Here is a 17006-nt window from a genome sequence, read left to right as displayed (position 1 = left end):
GAGCTATAGCATTGGCTACAAATGGCTACTCTCTCAGCAGAGGGACAAGGTGAGCATGGGCAGATCTGCACTCTCAGAGAAAGACTAGCTGTGCTTCCTCCCAGCTCCTACCTGAATACCACAAGTGGGTAAAGATAACCAAGAGGAGGAGTTTGAAGAAAAAACATGGTAAGTCCAATAAAACTGCTTGCCATCCTAATAAACCTACTAGACCCAGATAACCAGTCATTCAAAAAAATGCATATCTGCAATGCACAAAAAAAACTTTGTGCAGTGCTAACTGATGCAAACTTACTAAAAAAATAACACTTTTTTTCTGGGACCTTCTTACCTTTAAAAAGAGGATCTGTATTAAAAATAATAAAATTGCTTGTTTTTTACAATATTACTTTATTATTTACGGTAGTCAGCAACTGCCTATTATAAAAATCTTGCAACACCTTTTCTTCAACCTGATTTACATACAGGTGGCGACTTCTATAGGAATATATATATATATATATATATATACATATATATACATATATATATATATATATATATATATATATATATATATATATATATATATATATATATATATATATATATATATATATATATATATATATATATATATATATATATATATATATATATATATATATATATATATATATATATATAGTATTTCAGATGGTGAAACCAGGATACGTAAAAGTGGGGATCCTGAATAATTTACTCCATCCTACTATAGGTCACTACGTTGCACCTTTAAGTGAGGTCTCTGTTCTGTTCTCTTCACTGTACTTGCTGAGTAAACAAATACAATGCAAGACCGTGAAGAGTGCAGAGAGAAAAAAAAAAAAAGGACATAAAAGCATACAGAAATAACTGGCAAGCAAAATGGCGTAATACGGTTACAAAATAAAGAAAAACAACAAGTTTCAAACCATGTCCTAATGGGATAAGCGCTTGTTGCTGGAAGAATAATTGTAATGAGCTGGAACCCAGACAAGATTTCATTGTTTATAAGTATCCAGCCCCTGCAGGAACACAGGCACAGAGGCCAGCTTTCTCTCAGACTAATCAGCAGCCATAAAGGATATCTGACGTGCATGCTTCTCCACAGGTCTGTGATGAGGTGATTGCAACCGGTTCCTTGAGTACCTCTGCACCAGCCCATGGTGCCTCATCCCTCGGATGTTATCCACTGGGTGAAGGGAATCCTGGAAAAGAAAGAGAACGTGTCACCAGCAGAACCCACACAAGTTAAAAAATGAAATAAAATACACTGATACATTTTCACTTTTGGCGTGTATTTCATTCTTCTCACTATTTAGCTTCTAGTGCACGCTTTGTCAACCAGGGTTCCTTGAGTACTCTGCAGGGGTTCCTTGGCATTTTCCCCCATCGTGGGGGAAGTATAATAGCGCACATTATAATAGGGGGTACTGTAAAAAAAAGCACTAAATTGGGGGTCAGAATAAAAATTAGCACATTAATAAAAAGCACTAAGATAAGAAGACAGTGTAATAGGGGGTAGTGAAATAAACTGCCTCATAGTTTTAAAGACCACGCCTCCTGCAAAATAAATGCAGGGGTTCCTCACGATCAAAAAAATTGTTTGCAGGTGTTCCTTAAGATCCAAAAGGGATTTGCAGGGTTCCTCCAGGGTAACAAAGGTTGAGAAAGGCTGTTCTAGTGCTTCATATTTATGGGATTTGCTTGTAATACCAGCCTGCTACTATTCCAAAACAAAAAGCTTCCTTCAACTCTCCTTCAGCCAACTATTAATATTTTCCATTTACAACTAAGAATGTGAATCCCTGCAATGCAGTAAGGAGAGACTAGATATTTAAAAGGACCACTGCAAAAAAAGTAAAATGCATGTGTAAGCATCTGCATAAAATGTACATTTGTTCCACAGTAAAATGCACTATCATTTTTTCCTTCCTATGTCCCTGTTACAATAACATATAAAATCTGACAGATCAAGCAAACTTTGAATAGTCCATATCCTCATGGTAGACTCTCAGGCTTTTCTTTAAGAATCCAGCCTGCATGTTTGCTCAGATTCTTTCCTGGGAGTACTTTTGTAAAGAAGAAAACACTGAATACTCCACGAGCAGATGACTAGTCTAAAACTTGTCAGATTCTTGTTACCTCCTGTAAGCAACATAGGAGAAAAGTCTAAGAGAAATGTACTTTTTAAACACCGTATGCATACCCATGTATTTTATTTTTTAGACTCAAAACTTCAAAGCACAAGACACCTTTAGACTCAAAACTTAAAAACACAAGATAGCATTGAGTTTTATGCAGTTCAGAAGTTGAAATTTTCATTACGGTTTACACAAATCATGTAAAAAGATTTTGGAGAGCCTATGACTAGGCGTGTACCACTTACAATACTGTCGTCCACAGGTGTCAAGACTCCATCTCAAAGGCAAAAGTTTGGGGCAGAGTTCTGTACAGGAGACTAGTGATGCCTTTTGTTGCTATGGGTGGTGGTGGGGGAACGGGGGGAGTGGCTTTTGTTGCTATGGGGGGGGGGGGGGGGGTTATGGGACAACACAGCAGAATAGAGTGAGAGGGCTTTGGACCAGCGCTTGGATGAGACGATCACACAGTCCAGATCTCTTGCCATCGTCTCAGGTGAAATCAGAGGCCACTGTGCGCACACACACCAGGATTCTCAGCCTCAGTCGTCAACCATTGGGTGGGTGTACAAAACCCAATACTCCAGGGCAAGAGCTCCATTGGAAATATTGCGAGTAAGGTTGTACAGAATCGAAAATTCTCAAAAACTATTTTAACTACTTCGTCCACAGGTCAGTAGATATACGTCCTCTGTGACTTCATCTAAGCCACAAGTCCATAGAATCTACCGACTTGTACCGAAGCAGTGCTGTGCAGGATTGGGCTTGCTCCTGTGCACATTTCTGGCACTATCTGATGCAGCACTAATTGGTGAATGGGAATATATGTTTCCTGAGCTAATGAGATTGATTTTTACTATTAAAAATACTATTTTCTCATTCATAGAGAAAACACACTCTGTAGCATTATTTCAGAATCAAATATCTTCACCATAAATTGTGACTGGAACATAATCTAAGTTTTGTGATAAGCAGTAAGAATAGCCAAACAAAATGTCTGTTCTTTTATCTACAGTAGCACTTTTTATTTTTAAATTGGAATTGGTAAAACTGAGAAATACATTTTTTCAATTTTTTTCCTTGTTTTTCCATTAAAATTCATAGAAAACAAAATTGTTTGAGAGAAAAAATGGCATACAATGAAAGCCTAGTTTGTCTTGAAAAAAACAATATATATTTCATTTCTGTGTCATAAGTAGGGATAAAGATATTTCTGATTAAATAGGGACATAGCTAAACTGTCAAAACTGCTCTGGTCAATAAGTTGAAAACAAGGTCTGGATGCGAAGTGGTTAAAATCCTTGATATAAAATATTCAATGTACTCTGAAGTGCTGCAGAAAATATAAACACTGCATAATGATCATCACCACTAAAATTTATACAATAAATCCAAATGCTGCTGAATTAAATTCCAGAGAGATTACAAACAACTCTTAATAATTCATTTGAGACCTCACAGAAACTAGCACCACAGAAGGTCTAATGTCACACTGCCACTATGCAAATGACATCCATCGCAACCATTATAGCAACATTTTAAATGACCTTTTAAGCCTCAAAGCAAATATCTGGCCGTCTCTGTAAAGAGGACAAGCCATATAAAATGTGTGTGTCCAAATAAAAAAAAAACCCTCTGCACTTAGAAAGTAGTATGTGGTCTAAATGACCTCCAGTTTGCACAATGGTTGCATAGCTGTATAGTAATGTCATGCAGAAACTGGGAATGTACGCTAAAATCACAGGCTAGGTATCACAAATTTATTTACTGCACCTCACCAAAGCCTAATGTTAGTCTATGGGGTAATTCATGCTACCCACGTAGCGGCAGGGCTGTGGAGTCGGTAAAAAAATCTTCCGACTCCTCTGTTTGTGGAACCAGGTACCCAAAATTGCTCAGACTCCGAAGTCTAATTTTTACAAAGGCTATGGATTTGGTTCAAAAATCATCCGACTCCTCACTTTATTGAAACCACCGACTCCAGGTACCCAAAACTGCTCCGACTCAAACTCTACTCCACAGCCCTGCATAGCGGTACACTGCACCGGAAGTGCCCTAACGCGCGCCCATGTCTACATTACCATGCGGCGATCTGACCGGACGTCATCTAAGTCTATGGCAACGCGTGTAGTAAAAAAAAAAAAAAACGCCACAGTTTGAGTTTTGCATGAACAGAAGTATATTCTAGCAATATGCTTCTGCGTAAGTCATCTGTTGGCCAGCAGTAAGTGTGTGTCACTTCCTGCTTGGCCAGATGCCAGACGGAGATTACCACATACTGACGTGGCAGTCCCGGAAGGCCTACCGGCTGGCTGCACCGCTGCTGCCAGATGGTAGTCTGAAGCAGGCTACATGAACATTCAGCTGACTGGCAATTTCCAGGCAGCAAGCTGTGGTGGATAAGTAAAAGTATGCACAGCAGCAAGTATTCTAAACAGGACAAGGTTCTCCAGCACCAGAGGCAGAGATTCCAAGTGTCCCGTAACCCCACATGCATATGACATAAGGCAATACAAATAAAAAGGCAAAGATGGGAATTATATTTTAAATTAGGGGATTTTAAGATCGCACTTAATCTGCATGTGCACATACTTTATTGAGCACTGTCAGTGATTAACAGTGTGCATCAACCTGTAGAAGTGTACATATTACATTGCGTCCGCGTTATGCACATCACGGTGTGCGCTGGTAAAAATGCACTGTATTTTTGCGTTACTTTAATGGATTTCACTGCATCATGTTGCAACTGATGCAGTATGAACACCTTGGAAGTTTATCACACAAGCTTTGCAGCGAGCAAAATAGTGTCTGCTGCAACACAACGTATCAGTGTGAAACTAGCCGTACATGTTGACCTAAGGAAGGTGACATACACATCAATTAAGCACAGAACTACTGGCTAGCAAGCTGACACTAGTGCAATGGCCATTGGCCAGTTTAAGCAAAAGACTAAGGAGTCATACACTTGTGCATTGGCAAGTAACATGGGGCCTAACGACACGCAGATCAAAAAAGCTAAACTTCACACTAGTAACAGGATTATGAGCTGGACTTTATTCTTACATATATCTTTATGACTTTTCATGAAATGGGACATTTGAACTTGCAGTATTTTTTTTTTCCATCACAATTTTAATAAAAAGCATCAAAAACATAGCTAAGGTGGAGAAGAAAAAAAAGAAAAACACAAAAAAAAAACAAACTGTGCCATAAAACAGAGACCGACGGGGAAGCACATCTGGCTGGGCCGTGCATGCGCAATGAAGTGCAACTCGGCGAGGCTTTCAGGCAGTATTTCAGGTGACAGGAACCACCCGGGGAGACAGCAAGGGACTGAGCAGCCTTCAAAGGGGCTTAAAGAGACACTGAAGCGAAAAAAAAAACTATGATATGATGATTTGTATGTGTAGTACAGCTAAGAAATAAAACATTAAGATCAGATACAGTCTAATTGTTTCCAGTACAGGAAGAGTTAAGAAACTCCAGTTGTTATCTCTATACAAAAAAGCCATTATATCTACGACTTTCAAAGTCATGGAGAGGGCTGTTTTCTGACTTTTATTATCTCAACTGTTAGTTAACCATTTACTTTTCCTCTGGCAGAGGAAAGGTCATTAGTTCACAGACTGCTCTGAAAGAATAATTTTGAATGCAGAGTGTTGTGCAATCTGCACATATTAGAGAATGATGCAATGTTAGAAAAAACACTATATACCTGAAAATAAAAATATGAGAATATTTTCTTTGCTGCTAATCTTCTAGTAATTATTCATAGTACACAACTAATTCATTATATCATATATATATTTTTTTGCTTCAGTGTCTCTTTAAAGTGAACCAGAGATGAAGCACCCTCATGTATTTTACCATTTATATCAATGAGAACATTAGAGAAAACACCTACCTCTCGGCTTCATTCTTCACTGCTCAGGCTGCTTGTTATCAGCCCTGATAAAATCCCATTCAGTCTGGCTTAGCTCAGGAATCATTATAGCTGAGCCATTATAGCAGAGCCAGAAGGGGGCAGGCTTGGGCTTGAAAATACATCAGAGAAGACAGACTCAGTTATAATGATTCCTGAGCAAAGCCAAACTGAATGTTCAGTCAGGGATATTATCAGGGCTGATAACAAGCAGGCTGAGCAGTGAAGGATGAAACAGAGAGCAGGGTAGGTGTTTTCTCTAATGTTCCCCCAGATATATATAGGGTAAAATACATGAGGGTGCTTTGTCTCCGGTTTACTTTAAGGAAGCCCCAGGTAAGTATAGAACCTGAGATGGCTATCATCTCAGGTTTACTTTAAACCTGAACTAACATGTCCTCCGCAGCTGCTCAGACTCCTGAGAAAATTGTGTGTTATAGATTCAAATACAATTTTCCTGAAGTTTATTTTAGTTCAGTTATGCTTTAAAGCCCAGCTGTAGGTAAAACATTATCACGATTTGGCATTAGCGAGGGGTTAAAACTGCTTTTTAATTTCTTTTATTGCTGTCCTGGGAGAATATCATCACTTCCTGGCCCAGACATGAAGAAGTGCAAAACACTCAGTTTTCAGAGAAAGCAATAAAGCCTTTTTTTTGTGGAGCAAGGACGCGTTATAAACCTTACTAGCTTTCTTTGCTGTCTCTCTTGATCTTTGCCCAGGACCACCAAATTTGCATGATAAATCTTAACATGCTCATGCTTTACATACACTACCACAACTATGCCTGCTCAAAATAAAATGATGAGCAAAGGTAATGCAATCTAATGGTTACTGACACTCTACCCTATTTCATCTGTAAAATCAGTCTCAATGAAGTGAGGCACCCAACAGTCACTGCTGCAGGCCCACTCACCAGAGAATACCCTCCTTTCTTCTGTGGTAAACTACTGTTTCTTTAAATGTGGAGAGAAGGGCAATCCCAAAGGGTGAACACTACACCTACTTGTGAAAAGTTCATTGAGGGGGATACCCAACCAGAAAGGGAGGGGAAAAAGAAAAAAAAAGTGTCCATTTAAAACAAGTAAACTTTATTAACATACACCAAAAATGTCCCACGCTACAATTTCAAAGGCAGCCAAATATGCTGTATTTCAAAAAAGATACAAATTGATGTACAGTGGAGGTGGCAGTCTGTTTCAGGTCTCAACAGGTCCTTAAAGAGAATCTGTACTCTAATATTCTTACAATAAAAAGCATACCATTCTATTCATTATTTTCTCCTGTGCCCCTCTGTGCTGTTTCTGCCACTCTCTGCTGCAATCCTGACTTGTAATTAACAGTTTTAGGCAGTGTTTACAAACAAACTAACCAGCTTCTAAAAGGCTCAGCTAAGCATAGTGTGTGAGTCATTCAGAGTTTGCAGAGGGCCTGCAGAGGGTGTGTATCGCTTCTACCAATCACAAGCAGCCCTGCACATTCCACACAATCAAGCCTTAGCCCGACAAACAGGACAGAGGAAAGATACATTGATTTATTACAGAGACAGTGCAGTTAGGAAAGACTGCAGTAAGCCAGAGCAGATTAGAACAGGCATAGGAACTTATAGGATAGAAGAACTAAGGCTGAAAAATTTGTTACAGAGTCTCTTTAATCAAGCTTTTAGACATTGGAATAGGTTATTCTTGTAATTGTGTATATAGTATAGGGTTATAAAAGACGTGAAGTGAACCTGAGGTGAGCTATACGGATGCTGCCATATTTATTTCCTTTTAAATAATACTACAGTAGTTGCCTGGCAGCCCTGATTTATTTGGCTGCAGTAGGGTCTGAAATTAAACCAGAAACAAGAATGCAGCTAATCTTGTCACTTCTGACAATCTTGTCAGAAACACCTGATCTGCTTCATGCTTGCTCAGGGTCTTTGGCTGAAAGTATTAGAGGCAGAGGATCAGCAGGGCAGCCAGGCAACTGGTATGGCTTAAAAGGTATTAAATATGGCAGCATCCATATCACACTAACCTTTTTATTTTTATTTTTTTTAAAGAGAATTTTTATTAAGTTTATATGATTTTACAAATTAACACACAAACATCACAACAAGAACAAAACAGTTTGGTGTTCTCCAACAGCTTACAATTACTTGTGCCATTATAATTTATAGAGTTATATCAGAAGTGTATACATAGCTAGCCATTACTGAGTTTACCTAGTCAGGAATAACGATTAGGCCTCATCCCAAATTACCAGGAAATACACAAAAGTAATCAATAAGTCACGAATAACATACTTGGCAGTATAATCAGTGAAGATCTTGTACCATCACAGAAATGTCAAGGTGAGGAATTACCGCGTCAAATGCATCGACCCAAATGCATTGACCTAAGCACTCCAGACTTTATCAAATTCCGTAAACTGCGATCTGGACTGGTAGGTAAGCTTATATAAGGGCAGTATACTGTTTACTGTTTCCTTCCATTGTTTTAACGAGGGTACCGAGTTTTGCTTCCATTTGGAGGTAAGGGATTTCCTAGCTTAGAACAGTACTATATGTATTAAGGTTTTCTTATGTGTGCCACAACCTATGTCTCCCAGGATACCTAACATACAGGCTTGAAATGTCATTACACAGGGGAGTTTAACCTCCCTGGCGGTAAGCCCGTGCTGAGCACGGGCTATGCCGCTGGGAGGCACCGCTCAGGCCCCGCTGGGCCGATTTGCATAATTTTTTTTTTGCTGCACGCAGCTAGCACTTTGCTAGCTGCATGCAGTGCCCGATCGCCGCCGCTACCCGCCGATCCGCCGCTATACGCGTCGCCGCAGCCGCCCCCCCTCCCCAGACCCCGTGCGCTGCCTGGCCAATCAGTGCCAGGCAGCGCCGTGGGGTGGATCGGAGTACCCTTTGACGTCACGACGTCGATGACGTCATCCCGCCCCGTCGCCATGGCGACGGGCGAAGCCCTCCAGGAGATCCCGTTCTTTGAACGGGATCTCCTGATCTCCGATCGCCGGCGGCGATCGGAGGGGCTGGGGGGATGCCGCTGAGCAGCGGCTATCATGTAGCGAGACCTCGTCTCGCTACATGAAAAAAAAAAAAAATTAAAAAAAAAAACGTATTTGCTGCCCCCTGGCGGATTTTGCCAAACCGCCAGGAGGGTTAAGTTTGTCTGATAGGAAATGGGTTACGGTTTTCCAGAAAGCCTGAACTTGGGGGCAATACCACACACAGTGTAAGAAGTTAGCATTTGTCGCATTACACTTAAAGCATGAGTCTGTAGCACCTCTTCCCATCTTCGCCAATCGGGATGGTGATAAGTAAGCATGGTGTAACCACTTGAGCTGAATTACTTTGTCCTTTGACGCTATAACGGTCTTATAGTATGTATCCTGAAATTCCAACCACTTCGAGTCAGTGATGTCTCCCTCTCCACCCCTCCACTTGAGTTTATAATTATTGACATTATTATTCTGTTTAGCAAGGAGTCCAAAAATGTAGTACCTCGATATTTGCTAATTAGTGTCTTTTTGTAGAAGCACTGATTCTAATGGCATTGGAGCTAAGCCAAGCTGGGCTTTAAGGGCGTGTCTAATTTGGAAGTATCTGAAGAGCGAGTGAGGCGGGATTTGAAATTCCTGTCTCAGGCCTGGTGCACACCAAAAAATGCTAGCAGATCCGCAAAATGCTAGCAGATTTTGAAACACTTTTTCTTATTTTTATGTAGCGTTTCAGCTAGCGTTTTGTGAAGCGGTTTTGGTGTAGTAGATTTCATGTATTGTTAAAGTAAAGCTGTTACTGAACAGCTACTGTAACAAAAACCGCTTGGCAAACCGCTCTGAAGTGCCGTTTTACAGAGCGGTTTGCGTTTTTCCTATACTTAACATTGAGGCAGAAACGCCTCCGCAATCCAAAATCTGCAGCAGCCCGGGAGTATGCGTTTCTGCAAAACGCCTCCCACTCTGGTGTGCACCAGCCCATTGAAATACATTACCCAAGCGGATCCGCACCCGCATGCTGATCGCAAACCGCAGCCGAAACGCTCTGGTGTGCACTAGGCCTCAGAGTGGTGTAATCCTTAAAGGAGCCTTCAAAATATAACTAGTTAATATATTTAATACCTGCTTTACATCAAAAATGAATGTCTGGAATTTTTTTCAATTCCGGGAGCTGATCATTATGCCATAGGGGTAGGTTAGGTGATATGGTGCTGGGGGAGGGGTCACATAACTTTTGGGCCTTCCGAAAAACCTTAATTGTATGTTGGATTAGAGATGAGCCTTCGTCTCCTATTGGGACTTTACCTCTGTAAATAGCAGAGCACAATGCTTCATATGAGGTGGCAATATCCGCCTCCGTATTCATATCTGATTGTGTCCTTGTTGAACTCAACCAGTTCTGTATGGGTACCAGCTGAGAAGCAAAGTAATCAGCTTGAAAATCAGGTAGAGCTAATCCGCCATATCACTCTAACCTTAGGTTCACTTTAAAGAGCCAGGAGTGAGGAAGATGGCATGCTTGTAAAAGGGAAGCAGTGTAAACTATTGCCTCACCAGAGCCTCATCCTTTGTGTGACTGCAGATACCTACCTATCCACCCCAGAACCTCCAACCCCTCTCACTTAAAAACCTTTGGCCCCACGGCTATCGCTCACCCCAGTAACATACCGCTGCCCTACAGGCCCGACTGAAAAACCAAACGTGAGCAAAATTTCAACCACCACAAATAGAGGTGATACCCTAATGAAAATGGTAAATTATGTAATGGTGATATACGAAACATTGAAACATTATTATGTGAACTCAAAACAGATTCACACTATTAAACAGGATGAGATTGTCTTGATATGCATCACATCTGACTTGTAGAAGCACATAAAATGTTAATATTCTTGTATTGCTTCAAGAACAAGTCATGACAACCTGGTTGCCTTTTAGCTAGGATTACCACAGTTTTCATGCATAGCAGCCATAGGTAAATGCATGGATTAGTTTTTTTTTTCTCTGACTGCCACAGGGAAATTTAACGAAAAACAACTTGCTACTGTGGACAGACAACCAGCATTTGTTAGTTTGTGTGTTTCAGCATTTTTTACTGCAACACATACCGGTAATTAGCAAGCTAGAGGGGCAATCTTGGGGTAGATGCTTACCTAAACTATTCACTGGTTTCATGTATGAGGTAGGGGGCCCCAGGAAAGAAAATCAGTTCAACCAAAACCAGAATTTGTCGGGATAAACTGGACCTTAATAGGCACAAATCACAGAACTGCTAATTAATCAACCTTCATTGTATAATGTATAATTAATTTTCCTGCAGCTGATTTATTAACGGTCAGTTCCTAAATCAGATTAGCACTTTGCAAAGTTCCATTTTTGTTTATGCCAATTCCAGATCCAGTTCCAAAAACAAATTGCATATTCTTCAGACATTTCTGATCATCACTATTCACCAATCAAGCATATTTAGGCCTCTTTCCCACCAGGACGTTGCGTTTTAGGGGTTATGGCTGTTGGTGCTGCCTTTTTTGTCTCATATCTTGAGGGGACCACGTGATCGGAACACTCAGCATCACGTGGTCCCGCCAGCCAATCAGCGGCCGTTCAAGGAAGAAAACACAGCAGAAGTGATGGGAAGTCCGGCTCTTTTCAATGAATCGATTCAATGAATTGAGCCAAACTTCCCATCACTACACGCAGTGCAGTGAATATTAATTAGACATGTGGCTAACAATAGAGTACTCTCCCCTCCTCCTCAAAATAATAATTAAAAAAAAAAAACCAATACTGAGCATGTGCAAACAGTCTAACGCACAGCATGCTGCACTTTTAAATAACGTGCAGCTTTACACTGTAACTGTGAACAGCCCATTGATTTTTCATTACGGTGAGTTGGGCTGCGTTACAGGCTGCACTAACGTGTGCCTGTAACGTCTTACTGTGAAAGCAGCCTAAAAGATAAAACAGAGCAGCAACCCCTGGTCACTTCCTCAGGAGCTGTGAGGATCTGGAAAGGCAAATGCATTCATTTTGGTTCTTTAGCCCCTGAGAGATAAGTAGTGTTCTCCCCGAGCCCTATTAGCCAGTCGCTGCACCTGACTCCCCTCCTATCTGGGCAGCACATGGAGAGGAGGCGGAGCCAGCCATGAGAGCAGAGTAGCCGCTCTCCTCAAGTATCAGCAGCAGCAAATCAGAAGAAAGTGTGAGAAGATAGTCTGCTGTACCCACTGTAAATCCCTGCTGCCCCCTAGAGTTTGCTGCCAGAATTACTTGATTCAGGTTTGCATCATGGTAATTCAGGCATTAAAGAGCAAGAGACACCCATACTAACCTAACAAAAAAACAAAAAAACAAAACACATATATAAGTAGATAAACACTACTTCTACTTACAAAACAGATGTACTGTGCTATCCACGTAATAATTCCTGTGAATTTTATAAAGGAAAAGCAGAAAATCCTATTCTAGGCAGTGGCCATTTTGCCAAGCTAATGCTGACATCATATCCTCCCTGACTCTTGTTTTCCCCCTCCCTTCTCTTGCTCATTGTGTATTCATTAGCTGCCCTCCTCTCAGAGTCTTCAGACATTCCCACTGAGGTGTATACTAGGAACTGCACGGTTTTTTTTTTCTCCTCCAATCGCTTAGTCACCTCAGCCTTTGTAAACACAAGTGAGCAGATGTGTTTCAGATAAAAAGCTAGGCAGGGAAATAAATGGAAGAGGAGATCTATATTATAGATAAAACAATCCCCCAGCATTCCACTGTTTGGCACTGACTACTAAAGGGCCAGTGCTCCTAAAGTATGTGATAACTCCAAACCATAAACAGCAGAAAAAGTTTTGCAAGTTTTGAATGCAGGATTAGCATATTTATCACGTAATACACTCAGACCACTTGCTGTTAAAATTTGATTTTTTTTATGGTGACAATACCGCTTTAAAGGACCACTATCGGGAAAAATGGTAAAATTGCAAATACATGTTAACACATACAAATAAGTAGAATGTTTCTTCCACATTAAAATGAGCCATAAATTACTTTACTCATATCTTGCTATCACATACAGTAGGTAGTAGAAATGAGACAGAACAAACAGGTTTTAGCATAGTCCATCTCTTCATGGGGGATTCTCAGCATGGCCTTTATTTTTTATAAGGACATTTCGTGAAAAGAATTTATATAAAGATGTTGGCCAGCCCCCCTACTTACTGCACACTTTTTTAGCAGTTGGACAGAGCAACTGCAATTCACTAAGTGCATTTGAAAATAAAGAAAACCAGGAGAATCCCCCATGAGGAGATGGGCTAGTCCAAAACCTGTTGGTTCTGTCAGATTTCTACTAGACCGCAAGATAGGAGAAAAGTAATTAATGGCTCATTTTACTCTGGAAGAAATGTACTTATTTGTATGCATTTACATTTTACAATTTTCAGGATAGTGGTCCTTGAAACTGTAGGGGGTAGCAGGGCTTTTACACTGGGTACAGCAGAGTGACACAGGAGACAAGAACTGCCAAATCTACATTATTAGTATTCACTGCTCTCATGGCTGGCTCTGCTTCCTCTCCAGTGCTACTGCCCTCCTGGACGTACGCTGCTTTTATGGGCATGATGGGGGGGAAGGCTTTGGTATCATTTACGCAACTCCAGAGCTTCTCCACACATTTATAAGAAAACAATTATCCCCCATCTGATTAATGCAGCCAGAGAAGTCATACCGTAGCTATGGAAGACATAAGATTTCTAGTACAATGCAGTGGACTAATAGAGTTTAAGAAATCAGAGAAATGGAGGAACTGGTAAATGGAGCTCATGACAACTTGAAACAATATTAGGATATCTGGAACTGTTGGATTAGCAATAAGAACTAAGAACAAGCATTACTCCCTGAACGAGAATTGCAAACAGAACTGTGGCAAATGGCAGGTATTTTGTAGCAATTTTCAGTGTGAAACAGGACCCTAAGCAATCTGGATAAATGTGGTTATCTATATAAGGAAATAAGGGGTGTGTCTTCAACTAAGGAAATTAAAAAATAAAAACAGACCTCTAGCTCTGCACACGAGTAGTAAACATGATTCCTACCATGATGCATAAGGCACTTTTTCTATACCACACTGACTGGGTAAGATGATTTTTATTTCTCGATTTTCTTTATCTCTTCTTTTTCCCTCATAACACACGTTTCCTTGCTTTTGTAGGAAAAAAACAAAAACAAAAAATATTCTCCTTACAGTTCCTCTTTAATGAGCGTTCTTAGAGTGTGGTATGGGGGTGGATAATGTCCTGGACTGCCAATGGTGCTGGACCTTGCTTAGCAATATGCAATAAAAAAGAAGAAAGCAGAAGATCATGTAATTATTTTACAAGGCCCAACAAGGTATACTTTAAGGCCTATGCAGTAGGGGCTGCAGTGACAAGGATTGCTTTACTGTAATGGCACTCTTTCCCTTTACTCTAGATTTTGAAGTAATGCAAATCATTTTTTAAATCAAATCTGAACTTGGTTAAAAATTAAAATGAGATCTACAAAATTTGTAACAGACAACACTGAAATGTAAGTAGATCAGACGGAGGGATTTGGCTACAGAAGTGTAATGATTGGTAGCTGTTGCTTGTTCAGCATATACAGGCTGCACTGTTCACATGCATTTACTACATTTACTTTTCCCTCCAAGGTGCCGATAGGAAAAACAGCGTGAATGTAGTCTACTACAAAAATCACAAGGTGATTATTCTGACTTTTCATATGACATATGTAGAGAAGTAATTATGTGGATTAATCCTGCAATTTCTATTTGTACAAATCACTGCTGTTTGCTTCACAGTCCAAAAGGTCACTGTGTAACTATCCAGGCTGCCTCTTCTGGCAGAAGCGCTGGTTCCCTCTCCCTACAAGGTGCCAATAAAGAATATGAATCTGAGCAGATCTCGCCTGTGCTCGTCGGCTGATGTAGTAGAGCCGCTGTCTGGAGTATGTAAACTGTTTACAAAAATTAAACAATGTGAATAATGAGCACTGGATTCTCGGCATGGTTGTGCTCTATGGCAGGAGGGTGGAGACGTTTTTAGGTTTACTTGGATACCGAAACACACACACTATTTTCTCACCCTTTGAAAGCTGCTATGAATTATTTTCTCATCTACTGCTGTGAAATTTTGTTAGCAGAACTTTGAAACAGCCTAGACAAAAAGTTCCATTATACAGTATCCGCTACATAGAATGTGCACCAATAAACTCGTTAACCACTCCAGGTTCTAGGGGAGGGGGGGGGGTGTTTCCTGACAATTTTGGCAACTTTTATACAAGAAGTTTTTTTTTTTTTTTTTTTAATCCATCTAGCTATGATTTTGCAGTGGAAATATAGGTGTAAATGCAGACTTTTTTCCCCTTTTTCAGGTGACACTTACAGTTCTAACACACCTAAAAAGATATTACAGTAGGATCTCGTTATAGTAAACTCTGATATAGTAAACCTCTGGATATAGTAAACTTTGTCCTCAGGTCCCAGCAAATGCGTCTTTATAAATGTACAATGGGGCTATATGACCAATTCTGACCAATTCTGATATAGCAAACAGTTTATCCTGGTCCCTTGGAGTTTACTATAAAGAGATTCTACTGTATTTGTCTCGTCCCAGTTAAAATACTTACTTCATTACAAGTTGGGCATGTAGCAGACCATTATCACCAGCCTGTGCCTCTATAGCAATTGGATCCACAGTTTGAGGAACAGTACCGTGCTGTACAGATGCATTGCTAGGCAACAGAACAGCAATGCATCTATATAGCACTGAGGGCCTGAATAGTCACCCCTAGCAATCACGTCTGATTGCTAGGGGCAGCAGTCATTACAGGTGTCCACGGGTCTGAAGGCCAAGTATAGGTTACACAAAGGGTTATTTCGTTACATAGAGGTTAACACTTCACTACACAGGGGAAAACTATTTTTTACTGTGACACTATCACTTCAATAATTTTTTTTTTATTTATTTTTACTGTTAAGCTTTTTTTCCCCTAACTTTTCATATAGATTTATATATAATTTGTTCGTTTTTAATGTTTTCTGCAGTAACTGCTAAGTGAATAAAGCCCGTGATCTGACCAAAGGTTGTGTAGTCCAGTGTTCTCCCCCCCAAATTTTTTCCAGCCTGGCGGCATGAAAAGTAGCCGGGTGGGGGCAAGATGAGATGAGAGAATGCAGGGTCGGTGCTTCTGTGCACAACTCTGCTTATAGCATAGGAAAATGGAGCCGATGACAGCCGGGTGCTCTTCAAAACTAGCCGGGTGGAGCACCCGGCTAAAAGAGGCAGACACTATTATACTTTGACCACAATCTCTGGAGAGAGAGAGCTTGCATTTTCTTAAAAAGAGTAACTGTTAGCCCCAAAAATGAAATTTAAATCTCTATTGCAATGTTTTATTTACTTTTTAATGGAGCCAAAAAGGCAATGCAGAAGTTAAAAATCAATCTAATTTTTTTACTATGTAGCCTTTTCCCTAGGACGCAAAGCCGCATAACAGATACTGCTGAGCATGCCCATGTCTGCCCGACCCCCCTCTCCCCCCCCAGGACCAGGTGCCGATATATTATCACCCCAAACAGCTGACACGGAGAGAGAGCGGGAGCGGAGTACATCTACACACTTCCAGCGCCGCCACCGCAGAGCAGCCGCCGCCGAGTCACATGTGAGAGAGATGCACGTCGCCGGCTGCTCTGCGGTGGCGGCGCTGGAAGTGTGTAGATGTACTCCGCTCCCGCTCTCTCTCCGTGTCAGCTGTTTGGGGTGATAATATATCGGCACCTGGTCCTGGGCGGGGGGGGGGAGAGGGGTGGGGAGAGGGGAGGGGGTCGAGCAGACATGGGCATGCATGCTCAGCAGTATCTGTTATGCGGCTTTGCGTCCTGGGGAAAAGGCTACATAGTAAAAAAATTAGATTGATTT

General features: G+C 40.8%; 1 protein-coding gene across 2 annotated transcripts in view; it reads right to left on the bottom strand.

Moving 5' to 3' along the window:
- Positions 1 to 17006, bottom strand: part of CRTC3 (CREB regulated transcription coactivator 3) — a 193276-nt gene that overhangs the window by 95472 nt on the left and 80798 nt on the right. For both annotated transcript variants that reach the window (XM_068275320.1, XM_068275322.1), the window contains exon 3: positions 1089 to 1208. In XM_068275320.1, coding sequence (XP_068131421.1) covers positions 1089 to 1208 — 120 coding nt within the window. The remainder of the gene's footprint in view (positions 1 to 1088; positions 1209 to 17006) is intronic.

Source organism: Hyperolius riggenbachi, chromosome 3 (genome assembly GCF_040937935.1).
Source record: "Hyperolius riggenbachi isolate aHypRig1 chromosome 3, aHypRig1.pri, whole genome shotgun sequence".
NCBI classification, from domain to species: Eukaryota; Metazoa; Chordata; class Amphibia; order Anura; family Hyperoliidae; genus Hyperolius; species Hyperolius riggenbachi.
This window is presented reverse-complemented; position numbering and strand designations above follow the sequence as displayed.